Genomic DNA, 16,951 nt, shown 5'->3' with positions numbered 1-16,951 from the left:
CAAACAAACCAGGCTTCATTAGAGGCTGAGAGAGAAAAAGCATTATCAAAATTAAAATGAACTGGTCTTTCATCTCATTAGCTGTTTTGTGGGACTTTGGTGCGTGTAATTCGTTGTACTGTTATCCTACACGATGGCCGGGATTTTCTGGCCCCGTTGTGGGTGGGACCCGCCAAGGGTGGGGTGGTGCCCCAGCCAGAAGTCCATTGACTTACGACGAGACCGGAAGATCCCAGTGGCAACGGGCGGGTGTGGAAAATCCCGCCAAAGGAATGTGGCAAGACTTCAGAAGCTGATCCATTGACTGTGAACAATGGATACAATGAGGGTGCAATCAGATAAAGGTAAGTTAGTTCTTCCTCTTCTTACCTGGACAGAACAGGTTGCTGCAATCACACCATCTACCGGGGTTTCCGAGAATGGGTCAAAGGTCCGATCGGGGCGGCGCATGAAGTCAGGCTTAAGTAGAAAACTAATCAGGGCAAAAGGAATTCCAAAGAAGTAGCATTACAGCACAAGTTATACAAATTCCTAACACAAAGAATAAACTTCCTAAAAAAACCTGAAGTTTCTGGCAAATCTCTGGATAAATATTGTTATAAGTAATCTGTAGGCGTGGTTATAGTGTAACTCCTGAAGGTCAACACAATGAAAACAAGCATGTCATAAGTGCATCTCTGCCAGTAAGCTTCTGATTTGTGTAGCTCACCACTCTTATGAGAGCCTGCCTCAGATGTCGAATCTAGAATAACAGATACGTGCAAGTGTTTACAAGAGTGGAAGCTGCGGAAGAACCTGGATCGACCATGTTCCTGCCTCAGGAATGATGTGTCACAAATCCAAACAGAGGACAAGTCCTCTGTCTAAATCCCCATTTCGCAGCCAACTTTTGGTGCACGTTTGGGGGTGTTCCTAGTTGTCCAGGAAATCCAGTCACAAACGTGATGATTTTGTGATACTGTCTCAGGTTAAATGGTATCAGTTGTGCCCTCAAGCAGTCTGTGCGACTTATTATTATAGGAGTTCATTCAACAACAACTTATACTTATATGCTGTGGTGCCTTTAACGTAATAAAACATTCCAAGGTGTTTCACAGGAGCATTATAAAACAAAATATAACACTGAGCCACATAATGAGATATTAGGTCAATGACCAAAAGCTTGGTCAAAGAGGCAGGTTTTGAGGTACATCTCAAAGGAAGAAAGTGAGGCAGAGAGGTGTAGGGGGTGTATTCCAGAACTTAAGGCCTTTGGCAGCTAAAGGCATGACCGCCAATGGTGGAGCGATTAAAATCGGGGTAACTCAAGTTAGAATTAGATGATGCAGGTATCTTGGAGGGATGTGGCGGAGATTACAGAGACAGGGAAGGGCATGGCCACCAAGGCCTTTGAAAACAAGGATGAGAATTTTAAAGTCAAGATGTTGCTTGATTGGGAGCAAATGTAAGTCAGCGAGTGCAGGGGTGACAGGAGAACGTCACCATATTGCAAGTTAAGACATGGCCAACAGAGTTTTGGATGACCTCAAGTTCACAGTTGGGAGAATGTGGGAGGTGAGCCAGGAGTGCATTGGAACAGGCAAATTGAGAATTAGGGTTTCAACAGGTGAGCTGAGACAGCGGCGAAGTTGGGGATGTTACGGGTGAAAATATGCGGTCTTAGTAATGGCGTGAATGTGAAGTCAGAAGTTCATCTCGGGGTCAAATATGACACCAAGATTGAGAACAGGCTGGTTTAGTCTTCGACTGTTGCCAGGGAGGGGGATGGAGATGGTAGCTAGGGAATTGAGTTTGGAGTGGAGATCATAAACAATGGTTTCAGTCTTCCCAATATTTAACTGGAGGAAATTTCTGCTCAGCCAGTACTGGATGTCGGACAAGCAGTCCAATTATTTAGCAACAGTCGAGGAATCGAGACAGGTGGTGATGAGGTGAAGCTAGGTGCTGTCAGCTTCACAATGATTTATAGGACAACATAACCCAGGGATGTTACAATAGCATTCCTCATTATCTGGACCAGAAACCTATGTTTTTCACATGAGCATTTGTTCAATCTCAGCAAAGGAGGGCTGAGTGAATGCTTGGTGAGATGAGGCTTGCTATGACTCATTCAACTGCTTTACTTTCCATCAGATGAGCTTAGAGAACAAGTTACGTCTTTACATCAATATTAACTCGCCTTTGCATGCTTTTAAATTTTCAACATGCTTGAATTGAAAATAATTTTCTAACTTGTCTCTCCTGCCCTCAAATTGTTCTCACTGCCCTTTGCTATGACACTGCTCCCTTCATTTATTTATTTATTAAAATTGGCTGCTGCATCAGCTTTCAATTAAACTTACTACTCCTGAGAGTTGAATCCACCAATCCAACTTGGCAAAGATCCTTGCTGAGTTCAACTGAGTGAGAGTTGTCAAGCACCAATGCATGTTAATAACCACTGAAACATTGAACTATCATTGCCTCCAGCAAGTTGGTTCATATTCCGCAGCTGAAATTTCATTTAGACATTGCCAGTCCTGTTGTGCTTTTGATTTAATCCCTTGATAGCTAGCTGTTTTTCATTTAACAGTAGCATTTATAAGTTTGCATTTATAATGAGTGAAGACTGAACATTGCTTGGCTGTGGAGGGGAGAGGAAGCATTCCCATCTCCATTTCGTCACAAAGATTTTGCAGTCAGCAGCGAAGTAACTTCGCCTGCCGCTGACCTTGAAGCTACCCGCAAAGATCAAATGATCTCCGTGGCATGGACTTCACCTTTCCCACCTTTAGTTTGATTCTGACATCAAGTCTAGGGGATCTCCCGGCAAACACACTGAAGAGTATTCACCGACCACAAACCAGGCACATGATTATCATTCACTTTCTATAAGTTTTACTGAGGATTAAATAAAGGTTGGGACATACACACGACGGTAAGGCAGAAGTGGAAATTTGACATTCCACAAATATAAAATTAGTTTTCAGGCCAAAGAGGTTGTGTATCAGTAGTCCTGACTTAGTGAGCCATTAATGAGGTTACACCTCATTCAACAATGCTTCATTTGTTGGGGGTTTTTTTTAAGACAGCAATATTAAAGAGAAAGTTGAAGTGATTTCTAAAGATTGCATTCTACAGGGGCTTCAACAGGGCAGCCAGTGATGAAGCAAGGAACCACTGACAGCAACATCTGGATTTCCACATTTAGCTGTGCAAGTGCTGACCCCAGAAGTTGCTGTTAGTTGCACAGTTGTAATGACGCAAATGCTGAACGTTTCGTCAGCGTTACAACCACAAAATCTGGGCCAGGTGAAGGAGTGCTCAGACGCAAAGGCACCCCAAGAAACATGCCAGAGGACTTGTCCTGGTGTCTTCTCAAATCAATCAGTAGTAAAAAGGCCTGGAGCAAATAAAGGGCAGCATCATCAGGGAAGTAGCTTGGCACTCCTGTCCACCTCACGGCGAACATGATAGTCAGCACATGCTGGTGGTCCAAGACAAAATAACAGGGCACAGTGCTGCTGTCTAGAGCCTGGATACCAGCGGACAAATAATTATAGCATCTTTGAATCTCAGAGCATTCATTCAGCCAGCCATTTCTAACTTCAGTAACATGCTGAATTCAGTAAATCAGGCCTTTGTGCTTAGTGAAGGCCTTTGAAGGCTCTTCAAAGGTTACCTGTGTAGTGTGGCTCAAATTAACGAATTATTTCTTTTTTAGAACATATAATTATTGAAACAGCAATTGCAGTGCACATTGCAAAAATAAATGATGAAATCACTTTTCACCTAAATGGTCAACATCAACACCTAATGGACTGAATGTGGAGGTTTAGGGAAACCCCACTTACTTCAAAGAAGTTAGAATCGCTTACCTACATTCAGGACATTACTTAAGTACAAGCCTAAACTATGTGGAAAATGTCTTTAGTGCTGGTATTTAGATCTATTTCAGTTAAACTCAAATGTTGCATTTTCATTTTAACAGGAGGGAGACATTACTTACCCACATGATCCATTGTACTCAAACTTTCCCTGATTTAATTGCATGGCCAAATCTGTTATGCAATATAAAACATTGCAGAATTAGATCAGATAGATAAGGCAGACGTCAAAGTTTAGATATTCAAGGAAAATTAGTGGCAATTTTAAATAACAAAATGTGACATTGATTTTGTAATTCTTAACTCAATATTAAACATTGACAGAAAACAGCTATTTAACTTTACATGCTGCTAACTTAATGCAGCTATTAATCAGCTCATTTTAAAGGGGTCAATGTTTCTACTAAAATGCTGCAGGAAGATGTTAGGATGTGTGACTGCATACTGGGTTAATACACTGCTCTTTCAAACCTGGGACTATGTTCAAAGCCAACTTAAAATTACAAAGGTGAAGACTTTCTCATCAAGATGCTGCGAGGAGTCTACATGAAATAAGTAACTATATTAATGATGAGCTGACCATGGGAAATTGTGTTTGCTTGGCAGACGTCAGGGGTGAAACTTGCCCGGGGGAAAGGGTGCAGAGTGGGCAATGGTAAGTCGCTAGTGTGCTTTACCCTCCGCACAAGCTATGCTTCCACTGAAGTGGATGATAAAGAAAAGGTGGGCTTGGTGTAAAACAGACTGCCAATTTGCTGTCGCCAGTGCAGTAGTGCCAAGTCACTCCTTACACTTCTCGGTCAACCATGTACTCATCTCCAGTCATTTTGGGCTGAACTTCAACGGAACTGGATAATCTTGGCCAAGGGGTTTGCAATGGAGGGTACGGAGGAATATTCCCCATTGTGTGGAGTCATGACTTCATCCTGGAAGCATCCCATTTACCGAATGAAGGAATAAGTAATCCATGCCCACGGGGACTGTAGCGCAGGAAATTATAGGCACACAGCCTGCGATTTCCTGTTCATTAATTTTTTATGGGTGGAAAATCACAGGACTGCCTGTCCATCATGTTCTTGCAATGCACTCAGTGCAAGCATGGAATCAGCCCATGTCTTTTCAGTTACAATGTTAGAAATTAGGCTTTATCTGTAGCAGCAAATCCATTTTAAAAAAAAATGACTCAAATGCTACCGTTTACCAGAGTTCAAATTAGGTTTTGTTCTCCTTTAAAAAGTTGAAAATGTTGGGATTTGCACGCTTTGGTCAAAAGATTCTAAGGTAGGAATCATCAAAAAGTCATGTGTACAATGACAATGCTGCATCAGAATGATGCAACTGATGCCCTTTTATTCTTGCAATTAAGCTTGCCTTTGTACACCTACAACCAAAATCCTAGAGACTTAGGATAAAACAATGACCCGTTCAAAATAATTTCCAAAACTGCACAATGCCGTAGCTTCATTGTGCATTTTTCATGGCTTCTTGGTTGCACAGACAATTCTAAGCTGTGCCATATGTCTGCCAACGGAAATGCCACTGGCAAATGATTGAGCTTCATGCAGGGCATCTGTTTGGGAGCAGCTTAATTCCTGCACGGTGAGTCAGGCTGACTGGACAGCACTCCCTACCTGGGGTCTGGAAGTTCAGTGAGACCATCTGGCAGCCAGCATTCCAAAAGATCTGGGGCATGTAATTACTGGAATCCACTCGGCCTCCCTTGGGGTAAATCCGACTCATTTGTCGCTTGTTATAACTATGAAGCTCATTAAGGAAAATGAACTGAAAACAGCTGCAGCTGCATGTATGTACACATTTACACTTTGATACTGTCATGATTATTTATTCCTCTTATTTTGCAAACCACTTCAATAACCATTTTTGATCCCTATCTTGCTTAAGGGCGTTGTTTCGGTCATTACTTAAGTATCACTTCAAGAGGATCAAAGTCATAAAATCAAGACTAACATTCTGTATTATATTTTAGTTAATTTCTCCTATTGGTTAAAGGTTTCTAATGGTTGCATTGAGAAACTTGGCTGATAAGTCATTACAGTAGGTCCTCCCTCACTGTTGTAGTTGCGTTCCTGGAAGGTAAAACTTTAAGTGAAACAAAGCTGTAGTTAGTTTCTGCAGGACAAAAACACTAAAACATTGCACCCTGTAAGCTGAAATACTGTACACTCCTAAATTACTATATTTGAAAATGAATAACTTATAAAATAAAACAAGTTAAAAAATATAAAACAAATATACCAACTCTTTCTACAGGCACTTAACTCCCATCGGTCACCTCTCCCCTGCTCCCCAACTTTCCCACTCGTTGCTTCCCTCTCTTGCTTGCCATTTCCCTCTCTTGAGCCCTCACTGTGAGCAAAGGATCAGGAGATGGGCAAGCAGCCGGGAGGAAGGGAGCGAGAGGAGCTGTGAGCGAGGGGGTCGGGGTGGGAGGCGCTACGTGGCAGAGAGTTGGGGAGCAGGAGCAGGCCACTCCAAAATGGCGCTAATCAGCTTGCGTGGCGTTAGGTTGACACTGCCGCAAAATGACGCTAAAGCTGAAATCCTGACACTGTGTGCGCATACCAGCTCCATTATACCCACGACGCTAAAGCAAAATGATGCCTAAAGAGGCAACTTAAAGGGCGACTTGCTGCATTACATCCAGCTTGAAACAAAATGAGGCTGGATTTTGCTGTTCAAGTGACAATGAAGCCGACAGTGCTCATTGTTATTCATGCAAAAATCACTCTGCCACTTGGGGGAACGGAGATGGGCAGTTAAACGCAAAAATATGGAGGTTGACATCTGTGATGCACAGCTCCTTGGAAAGCTGCATAAAAAATGCCTCCCACTGCCTGGCTCCCCATTCAAATGTATTGAACTTGATGAGGTTCCTGGACTCATGGGGGGAATTTTCCACTCAGCGAGCGGGGGTTGGGCCCACTCGCCAAGGCGTAAAATGACACGGGGTGATGTCGGGCGTGCGTCCCGACGTCATTTAGGTTTTCAGTTCGGGGGGGTGTGCAGCCGAGTTAGCTGCGCGCCCGCCAAACTGTCAAAGGCCTGTTAAGGCCATTAATTAACTAATTAAGGCTGTTGAGAAAGCTGCCCGTCCAACCTTAAGGTTGGCGGGGGGGGCAGACAATGAGCCCAGGCGGCCTTCGCGTTTTTCATGGGACCTCATCCACAGGTGGGATGAGGTTTCATGAAGGGTTTATAAATTAAATAAATTTTTTCATTAAAGTTCATTGAAATGTCCCAGGTCACGTGACACTGTCACATGAGGGGACATGGTCTTAATTTTTTTATTTCTTTATTAAAATTTTTCAACCTTAAAACTTATCTCCCTGAGGCACATGCGTGAAGGGGCGCACTCCTGACTCAGGGAACCCAGCCCCCCGCCCGCACAGGGAGTGCACAGCGCTTCCGGACACGCGTCACGCTGGGCGGGCCTTAATTGGCCCGCGCCTGCCCCCGACAGGGGGAAAATTCTCTCCCATGTTCCAGATACGGGCTAAATGCACCACAGAAAGTTAAGTCAAATCATTCCAGTGTAAACACCCTTTTAATGGTGTACTAAGCCTTAATTACTACCAATAACCTCTCTGGCACAGAAAATGAACTTGAACAAGTGTGGAGTCTCATTCCTTCAGATTTTTGTTTTACTTTTTCTTTTCTGTCCCTTTATCTCTCTCTCTTAGTCACATATTTCTCTCCCTCCTTTTATTTTGCTTTCTGCACCTGATCTGACATTGAATTCACTTTTCAAACTGGTTCAGAATGTACGCAGCTCATTAACCAACCTTCAACCTGATTGGTTAAGGAGAAACACAATCACTTGCTGGGCAAAACTCCATGTAAAATCTATGGGTAAATGCAAGTTTAAGTAATGGCTGGTGCTGCTTGTTCACTGCTTACGGGGAAAAAAAGGCCAACAATCTCTTAGGTTTGTATAAGCACTCTTAAAAATTTGAGGTTTAATGTACTACCCTCCCATTTTGAAAGCTCTACGCTAAAGATCAACTAGACAGGACTAGAATGCCATTTGTAAACAGATAATTATATATCTATGTGATAAACAGTGGTTGTTACACATTGGGTAACTTTTCCTTATCAACCAAAATCTAAAGCTAAAAGGGGGAGAAAATGATAAGCCCACAAATGTAAATTGGTTGTGATTATTTTTATGTGTATAAGACTTTTGTTGCTGCCAGCAAGCTGGTGTTTCCTTCCCTCTTGCTGCATCTCATATTCTACAGTGGCTGGTGGGTACAGTGTTGCTCCAATCACTATGCCCTGCTTTCTCAGCCTATTTAGTATATTGCTCAGCTACTGTTCTTTGTGCTAACAAACCACTCACCGTAACCTAGTATAGGTTCTTAATGCTAATCGGATCCACGCCGGTTGAAGTGAAAACTAAGGGCCCCGCCTGCTGGCAGAAGCTCCCAGTCCCACCAAGTCAATGGACGTTTGGCTGGTTCGCTGCATCTGCCGCGCTAGGGCTGGAAAATGACAGCTTAAAACACAGCTGCTTTCTTTGTTGGAGAGAGTCTATTGACTTAGTTCACAATCGACACCACTCCAACACCCAGTGTCCCTGCCAGCTCAACTTACAGTCTTTCCAGTGGCAGGGTAACTCTTTCGAGTTATCAACAGTCACAGATTGTAACTCTTTCGAGTACATTCACAGTTCTTGGTTTCCGGGAGTGGGACATGAACCCACAACCTTCTGATTCAAAGGCGAGGGTGCTATGAACTGAGCCACAGCTGACACCTCAAACTTACAGGTGTACAAATGCCCATCACCTGCTTAGCAATGTAATTGCCATTAAACCTTAACGATGTAATTGTTAAGACTTTGGAACTTGATTATGTGAATCTGAGAAATGAACAATGTCTCGTATGTAGTATTGGGCAAAAAAAAGGCTTGAATATATATGCTGTCTTTCATGACCACTGCTCGTCCCCAAAGTGCTTCATAGCCAATGAAGTACTTTTTTAAGGACCGTCACTGTTCTAAGATTGGAAACGCAGCAGTCAATTTGCGCACAGCAAGCTCCCACTATCAGCAATCTGATAATGACCAGATACTCTGTTTTTGTGATGTTGATTGATGGATAAATATTGGCCAGGACATGAGGGGATAACCCCCTGCTCTTCTTTGAAACCGTACCATGGGATCTTTAACATCTACCCTAGAGAGCATATGGGGTCTCTGTTTAACATCTCATTAGAAAGATAGTACCTCCAACAGTACAGCACACCCTCAGTACTGCAATGGAGTGTCAGCCTTGATTTTTGTGCTCAAGTCATGGAATGGGACTTGAACCCAGGACCTTCAGACTCAGAGGTGAGAGTGCTACCAATGGAGCCACGGCTAACAAGAGATTTTAAGTTTATAGTCATATCTTCTGGCTTCGCAACAAACTTCTATCCTCATTAATTTCTTTCTAAATTGCAGGGTAGTTCACACCCCACAATGGACACGTGCTGCTCTTTTTGCCTCTATTACACATCTTTTGATGCAAAGCTAATGGGGTTCTCACCTTTACTGCAAAGAGATTTAAATTCAGATGTGAAGATTGATCCTTCAGTTGTACAAACCTTTGGTTAGATCCCACCTGTGTTATGATATGGTATTTGCCAGGCTGAGCAAATCACAAAGGGAAATTTGGCCACACTATCACGACAACTTTGCAATTTGTATTTACTACGAGCAGGTCTGTGCACTTAAGTCATAAGTAATGAGCTCACTACCACCTTTAAAGATTTTAAAGATTAAATTAAAACATTTATTAACAAAAGAAAACTTAAACACACAAAACTACAGTTACACAGAAACATTTAGTTTTATAACAGTTTTCACAAGATTCCTTTTTAACTAGACTCCCAACTACACACCTTTCAGGAAACAGTCCAGTTATATTCATAATCTATAAAACATCCAGCAATATTACCACAAGCACCCACTTTTGCAGTAAGGGAGGTATTTCAGAGCTTCATTCTCCCTCTCACTTGGCAATGGAACTCCAAAGGCTTTTAACAAAACTTTGGTTACTGGAACAGCAAACATTTCCAGGGTGGCTAGAGGCTTTTTCTCCACAGGTCTATTTCATACAGTGCACCTTTCAAGATCTCGTACGCCCACACCCCATACAGCTTTCTATCTTTCTTTAAATATATTTTCTCCCTTTTGATCTGTAAATTCCACTGTTTCAACTTGTCAGTGGAAGTCACTTTTCCCAGGATATAAAAATATTTCATGTTGTCATTAAGGCCAGCACATTCGGGAAAAATAAACTTAATAACTTTGTCTTATTTACCTGGTCAGTTGTAAACATCTTATCATGTCCCTCTGAAAATTAAACAACCTCTACTTATCTAAAAATGCATTCACACTGTATCTGCTGAGGCTTCATCCTAGCTTACCCATCCCCATTTCAACTGCCTGATTTATACCTAACCCCTTCTGATGATTCAAACCTGGTAGTCTGACTGTCTGCAGTTTAATTAAACTTGACACAATAGCAAACATACATAGACACAGCCCCCATAAGCTGTAGTATCCCGCAGTAGTATTAGGAAAAAGATGATCTTTTCTTTACACTTGTAATAAGACATTCAGTTTAGACCACTGAACTCAAGAAAAGATCTATCGACCTTATAAAGAGAGTGTATTGAGCAAATTCACCAGAATGATGCCTGAGCTTAAAGGGTTCAACTAATGGGGACAGGATGTATAAATTATTCTCAAGTTCAGAAGGTTGCTCGATCTACTCAATTTCTTCAGGATCAGATATCTCACCTGGGAGCGCAGCATTAGCAAAGGAAATTCAGTGTAGACTCAGGTAGGTCAGGTCCACACTCAGACTTGCTACTTCTGATGGGTCTTGGGGTTGGCAGGGCTGAGGGGGTGGGATTTCTCCACACAGGGGGGTGCAATTTTCCATGCCCACCGGCATCAGGCGCGTTCAGTGGCACGAGCGGACAATATGGTATGATCGGTTTTGCAATGGCACGAAATCAGTTTACGATTGTCCGCTCAGCCTGCTGATGGCAGTCTGCCTTTCCCGCCTTCGGATGTCGGGAACCTCATTGTAGTACATCAGCAGGTCATTATTCAGCCTGCCTACTGGAATTGTTCCCCCTGCCCCCCACCACCGCCAGATCACCTAACCACGTCGGCAGGAAAACACACCCATGTGTTTCACAACAACACATAAGCGACATGCACTTGGCGAGCTGCACTTTGAGGGGAACTTGGAGGTGAGTACACAGTAACGTTCTGCAGCACTCGCCCAGGTCGCCTGTTGGACTTCAAGCTTGAGGGGCGCTGAGGGGTCAGGGTTAAGGGCAGCCCTGCTGTTAAGGCGACTTGTGTGGGGTGGAGGGGGGGGGCAAGGGCCTGTCAGTGAATATAACGCACAAGCATTCGGGGTGGGGGGTAAGGTAGGGGATGGAAGTGGCCACGCATTAGGGACACCTGTATAAAGTGATCATTCTTCTGTAACTCAGACAGTTCAGGCCCAGCCATATGGATATGACTGGAGTCGGGCTTCTAGCTAATCTGTCCACTCAAGCAATGCAAAGGCATCAAAGTACCACTGAGTGCTCCAAAGCTTTTCACCCCCCACCCCACCCCCAGCACAGACTGCAAAGTCATGAGTATTTTAGTGGACAGCGGAACAGTTGGACGGTTGTACACGTTGTACAATCTCCTCGCTAAATCTGGCCATGGTGCAGTCACTGGTGGAGTTGCTCACAGCCCCCTGCAATGTCAGCATCCCGGATTGGTCCAGTCTCCCCCATGGTTCAAGCTAACAGGGCAGCCTTGCAGTGTGGGTTAGGAGAATACCTGTGCCTGAGCTGAGAGCACAGCCTGCAGTCCAATGGGCAAAGCTGCCACCAATCGTTTGGGTGGAGTGGGGCGGAGGAGGGTGGGGTTTCGGGCAGCCATGCAGCGCACTAACCTCTGGCCATCCAAGTGGTGGCCAGCACTCTTCGGGATGCTTTAAGGGGTCTTCAGACTGAACCAAGACAGGTTCTTTGTACACCCATGCTAAACCATGCTTCTCTCTCTTTCATCGTGTAGGAGGCTGACATCAGAATCGTGGAGCCTGATGAACTAGCTGTGTGCCTGATGGTCTACAGAGCGCGAAGTCAACAGAGGAGAGAGTGGCTGAGGCTCCTGGCTGCGCAGAGGCAGGAGCAGCAACCTCTGGAAGAAGTGGCGACTGGGACACCAGCGCACACACCGTCAAAGAGCCACAGCGAACCATCACTGGTTAGCGCCTATCGACACCCAGAGTCTATAGACACTGCCTGTCATTCCTGCAGATGACTGAGAACCAGTGTTGCCAAAGACTGTGCATGTCTAGGGAACAGGTTGGTCACATCTAACAGCTACTACAGGATTTGGCACCATAGGGACATTGAGGGCATCCACAGCCAGTGGCCCGGAAAGTGATCGCAGCACACAATTTCTACGCCAGTGGCTCCTTTCAGGGCTCCACAGGTGATCTCTGTGGGATATCACAAGCCTCCACCCACAAATGCATCCATGAGGTCACGGATGCCATCTCTGCAAGGGCACACAACTTTGTGCATTTCGCCCAGGACCAGGATAGCCAGGATGCAAGTGCGATTGGATTCACCCAGATCTTGGGGTTCCCACAGGTCCTGTGAAAGAGGACACATCACTCACAGCATGGCTGGCTGATGGATGTTGCACTGCTGGACCCCCACCTGGTGGAGCAGCGCCGACCTCACCGTCAGCACAGGACCGGTCCAGATCCTCACCGGCCAGCTGGATGGCTCTGTTTTCAAAGTCGGTGGGGACCTTGATCTCAGGCATTCCTCCACCGGTCTGCAACCTCTCCCTCTTGTGTGCCAGCTTATCCTGCATGAATAGAGATGGAGAGAGTGTAAGCAGGACGCCTGCCAGGCCAGATGATAAATATACCTGGCATGTGTGGGTAGTGAGTGGTCCCTTGGATGGGATGAGGACAATGACGGTGTGTGCGAGAAAGTGAATGGTGACGTTCGTTGAACTGGCAGTGAGTGAGGGCCCTGTGGATGTGTGATGGGTTTGAGAGTGAGAGAGTTGACAGTGATGAAAAGAGTGACTTGCCCTGGCGGAATGGAGATCATCACTGGGTGGCTGCCCTCTTTTGAAGGGTGTTGGCGCTGACCACCGCTGCCACCGCCTCCCAAACCTGGTTGGTGACGTCGCTGCCCAACCGGGGTAGAGGACATCCCGGCGGGCCTCCACGGCATCCAAAAGGCGCTCGAGGGACGCGTGGCTGAACCTGGGGGCTGCAGTCGTCTTCAGTTTCAGGGCCATGTCTTCCGTGCAACAGCGGTGGTGGTCTGGAAGCGCTGAGACGTGCGCTTGCAGCTGGACTTTAAACATGGCGCCCGGCGTGATGCAGCGGCGGGGTGATGGCAGGTGGGCGAATGAGAGCCCGCTCATCATGGAAACTGTGAGTTTCCCGGGAGTGCATAAATAATGTGGCGGGCTTGGGACGATATGGCGTGAAAACCCACCATCGTGGCCGGCCGGTAAAACGACTTCCGCACTTAATGCAAATCTGGGACGGTTCCTCCCGCGGAGTTGGCTCAGCTCCTGATATTCCTCCAGCCAGCAAGCTGGATGCCTACAATTGTGGTGGGAAGAGCGCAGAGGGACAGTATAGAGTAAAGGGCATAATTCTAAAGGAGCTTCAGCAGCAGAGGGACCTGGGCGTACGTGTGCATAAATCATGGGAGGTGGCAGTACAGGTTGGGAGGACGGTTAATAAAGCATACAGCGTCCCAGGCTTTATTAATACGGCACAGTACAAAAGCGAGGAAGTTATTTTAAACTTGCACAGGACGCTGGTTCCAACTGGAGTGCTGCGTCCAGTTCTGGGCGCCACACTTCTGGAAAAATGTGAAGGCACTGGAGAGGGCGAAGGAAAGATTAACAACATTGGTTCCCAGGATGAGCAACTTCAGTTTTGAAGATAGATTGGACAAGCTGGGACTGTTTTCCTTGGAGAAGAGAAGGTTGAGAAGAGATTTGATAGAGGTGTTCAAAATTATGAGGGGTCCGGACAGAATCGATAGGGAGAAACTTTTTTTAAAATTCATTCATGGGATGTGGGTGTCGCTGGTTGGGCCAACACTTATTGCCCATCCCTAATTGCCCTTGTTTCGAGGGCATTGAAGAGCCAACCACATCGGTGTTCCCATTGGTGGAAGGATCAAGAACAAAAGGACACAGATTTAAGGCAATTGGCCAAAGAAGCAATGGCGACATGAGGAAAAACTTGCTCACGCAGTGAGTGGTTAGGATGTGGAATGTACAGAATATGCGGTGGAGGCAACTTCGACTGAGGCATTCAAGAAGGAATAGGATTATTATGTGCAGGGTTACAGGGAGAAGGCAGGGGAGTGGCACTAGGTGAATCAGTTCTTCACACAACCAGCACGGATGGGCTGAATGGCCTCCTTCTGTGCTGTAACTAATCTGTGACCCTATGAGGGAGAACTGAATTGAAAGCTGGTTTAACTGGAACAGACGGGAATCCATGCCTGGACACCCCCAGCAAACACTGACACCATAAATTATGTCAGGCGCCTGTAAAGAGGGAAGATTGGTCACAATTTAAAACATCTCTGGAGCCAGTGACACTCGCTAGCCAAGCAGCTTGTATTGTACTTCCTGTCTCTCTTCTCCCAGCAGAGGCCTATGAAATGCACACATCATGTGTGTGTGACGAATGAAGGTATTAAAATGAGTTGACTTTTCCCTGACTTCACCTACTCGCAGTGGGATCTGAAGTGGAGGTCAGCAGTGTGCCAACAGTGGTAGAGTAGTGCTAAGGCAATTTTGGGACCCATGTTTTTAAACCAAATCCCCTTGTTTTGATTTTTCTTTGGTCGACAATTGAATAAAAAAAAAGACAAAACAAAAAACTTGCAAAGCACCAGAGATGTTGGGCTGAATTTTCATCGAGTCGGGATGACTCGGGAACGCTTTAGAAATGGCGTCCAGGTCCTGATGCTGGGACTCCTGGCCCTATTCCTGGGATATCTGATTTTCGGGAGTGTCTTTAAAGGGTGCGGTCTGGATTCCGGGCACTTCCTCCCGAGGCAGGCTGGTGGAACCGGGAATTTTCCCGACTCCCGCTACCCACCTCAAGGATGAAAATTCAGGCCATGGGATAATGGAAGTCTTCAGTTTTTTGGTTGATTTCGTAACTCCAAAAAGTTCAATGCATGTGACAGTAACTGCATATGACAACATTTTAGCCTGGTTAAATTAATGTTTCATTTGCACACTGAGGTAACTATCTCTAAGATTCCCTTCCTCCCAATGCCACAGAAATTCGCAGCCCAAGAAGATAAGAACACAACTTGTTTCAAGGCGGCTCCCACTGCAGCATTTATGCCATCTAGCATGTAGATAGTTTGACTGTTTTCTGACTTTTCCCTTTGTCTCCCCCCCCACCCCCGTATGTGCGATAGTAAGTGTATCACTGCAGTCTATCTCTCCGTGACATGATGCATGAGTGTACATTTGTGTGTTAAGGCACTGCGTCATCACACCATAGTTTCATCTGCAGCATATTTTATGTTGGAACGTCAATTAAGAGTCGATTCTCATCCCTTAGACACCACAAACCAGCTACAACAATCGCTGTCCTCATTGGAAGGCACACAGGATGAAAGAAAATGTGAGCTGAACCTCCAGTACTTATCTCGGAGCCACTCGGATAGTTTGGCAGTAATTATTCCTAAAGCACTGCCTCATTGAAATCACCATAAAGGATACTTGACAAACTCTATTGCGTGGGTTTTCAGATACCCTAGGCCAACAGATTCATTAAATGAAGACATGTTGTAGTGAATATTTCGTTCTGTGGAAATATAAATTCATAACGCTAGGTTAGGCAGTAAATATATCTAAGGCAATAACTAGAAAATACAAGTATGACTCTTCTTCTGGTGCTATTGCTCACGCTAACACCAGTTCTGCATTTCCCTTCTTACACTCAGACGCTCGAATACCTGCAGTGGACCACGGGATCTGAATTCCCTAGTGGCTACAGCAGCACCAGCACAATGGCAGCTCACTGCCGAGCGCTTTGACAAAGCATTACAGTCCTGTCTCCAATATTGTCAAGGTTATCTTGCGGGAAAAAAAACTACCAAAAACAATTAGTCACGGGCATTTTGGGGGCCACAGTTGCCCACTACATCCCAGTATGTGTGATGAATATTACAGGTGATAAATATTCCTGCGACGATGCATATCCGGAAGACATTTACATCTGATCTATGTCGCCATAAAAGGTAAAGAAAGGGTAAAGTGAAGGATTGCACAGCAGCAAATGTAACAGTAATTTGTTTATACAACAAAATATATATCAACCACGGTCTGCTCTGCAGCAAACTGCTGTAGTGCTTGGACCGTGAAAAGTTTAAGAGGAAAAATTACACTCCAAAAAAAGGGATTTGTTGCCGATAATAGACAACAGATGAATTTTCGACACTGCATGTTATCTAGCCTCTAGTGATTTACCATTTTTGTGTTGAAAAAACAGGATAATATTTTTTGCCTACTGCATTCCTTTTCATACTGCACCCTGAGATGTGAAGGAGAGGCACACAGATTCTAAACCAGAGGAGAAGAAAGTGTTAAAAATGCTGAAATAAATGAAAGGACTAGCACTGAGATGTGTGTAGAATGCAACATGGAGGAAGCAAACTGGTGCCTTTGTTGCCATCCAGTGGTGAGCATACTCAAGTTAAAGTTAACAGCAAAATTCTAGACTATCTTAATTAAAATATAAGATAATGAATTTCCAGGGGTGACTGTAAGCCAGAACTTTGACTAGCACATTAGGTCACTTTCCTGCCTGGAAGTCAAAACTTCCTTCCCCGCCCACCCCGCCTCCACCCACAATAACTTTTTATTGTGCCCTTTTTTTATTGTCCTCAATCCAATTCAGGAGCAACCAGGAGTATTCAGCAACAGCTGGGAAGTGAATTCTCTAGTCTCAAATGCTTCCCAAATGGCATCAATGACTGAGAAGCCA

At 44.9% G+C, this 16,951-nt stretch overlaps 1 protein-coding gene across 3 annotated transcripts in view; it reads right to left on the bottom strand.

Annotated features, from left to right (window-relative positions):
• The window catches only part of plcb4a (phospholipase C, beta 4a), a 459,248-nt gene that overhangs the window by 116,544 nt on the left and 325,753 nt on the right, over nucleotides 1–16,951 (bottom strand). For all 3 annotated transcript variants that reach the window (XM_078556436.1, XM_078556437.1, XM_078556438.1), the window contains 4 exons: nucleotides 15,685–15,769; nucleotides 5,498–5,622; nucleotides 3,989–4,040; nucleotides 370–472 (listed from right to left, as the gene is read on the bottom strand). In XM_078556436.1, the coding sequence (XP_078412562.1) occupies nucleotides 370–472; nucleotides 3,989–4,040; nucleotides 5,498–5,622; nucleotides 15,685–15,769 (365 nt within the window). The remainder of the gene's footprint in view (nucleotides 1–369; nucleotides 473–3,988; nucleotides 4,041–5,497; nucleotides 5,623–15,684; nucleotides 15,770–16,951) is intronic.

Source organism: Cetorhinus maximus, chromosome 14 (assembly GCF_964194155.1).
Source record: "Cetorhinus maximus chromosome 14, sCetMax3.hap1.1, whole genome shotgun sequence".
Classification (NCBI taxonomy): Eukaryota; Metazoa; Chordata; class Chondrichthyes; order Lamniformes; family Cetorhinidae; genus Cetorhinus; species Cetorhinus maximus.
Note: the sequence above shows the minus strand (reverse complement) of the source record. Positions and strands in the feature narration are given on the sequence as shown.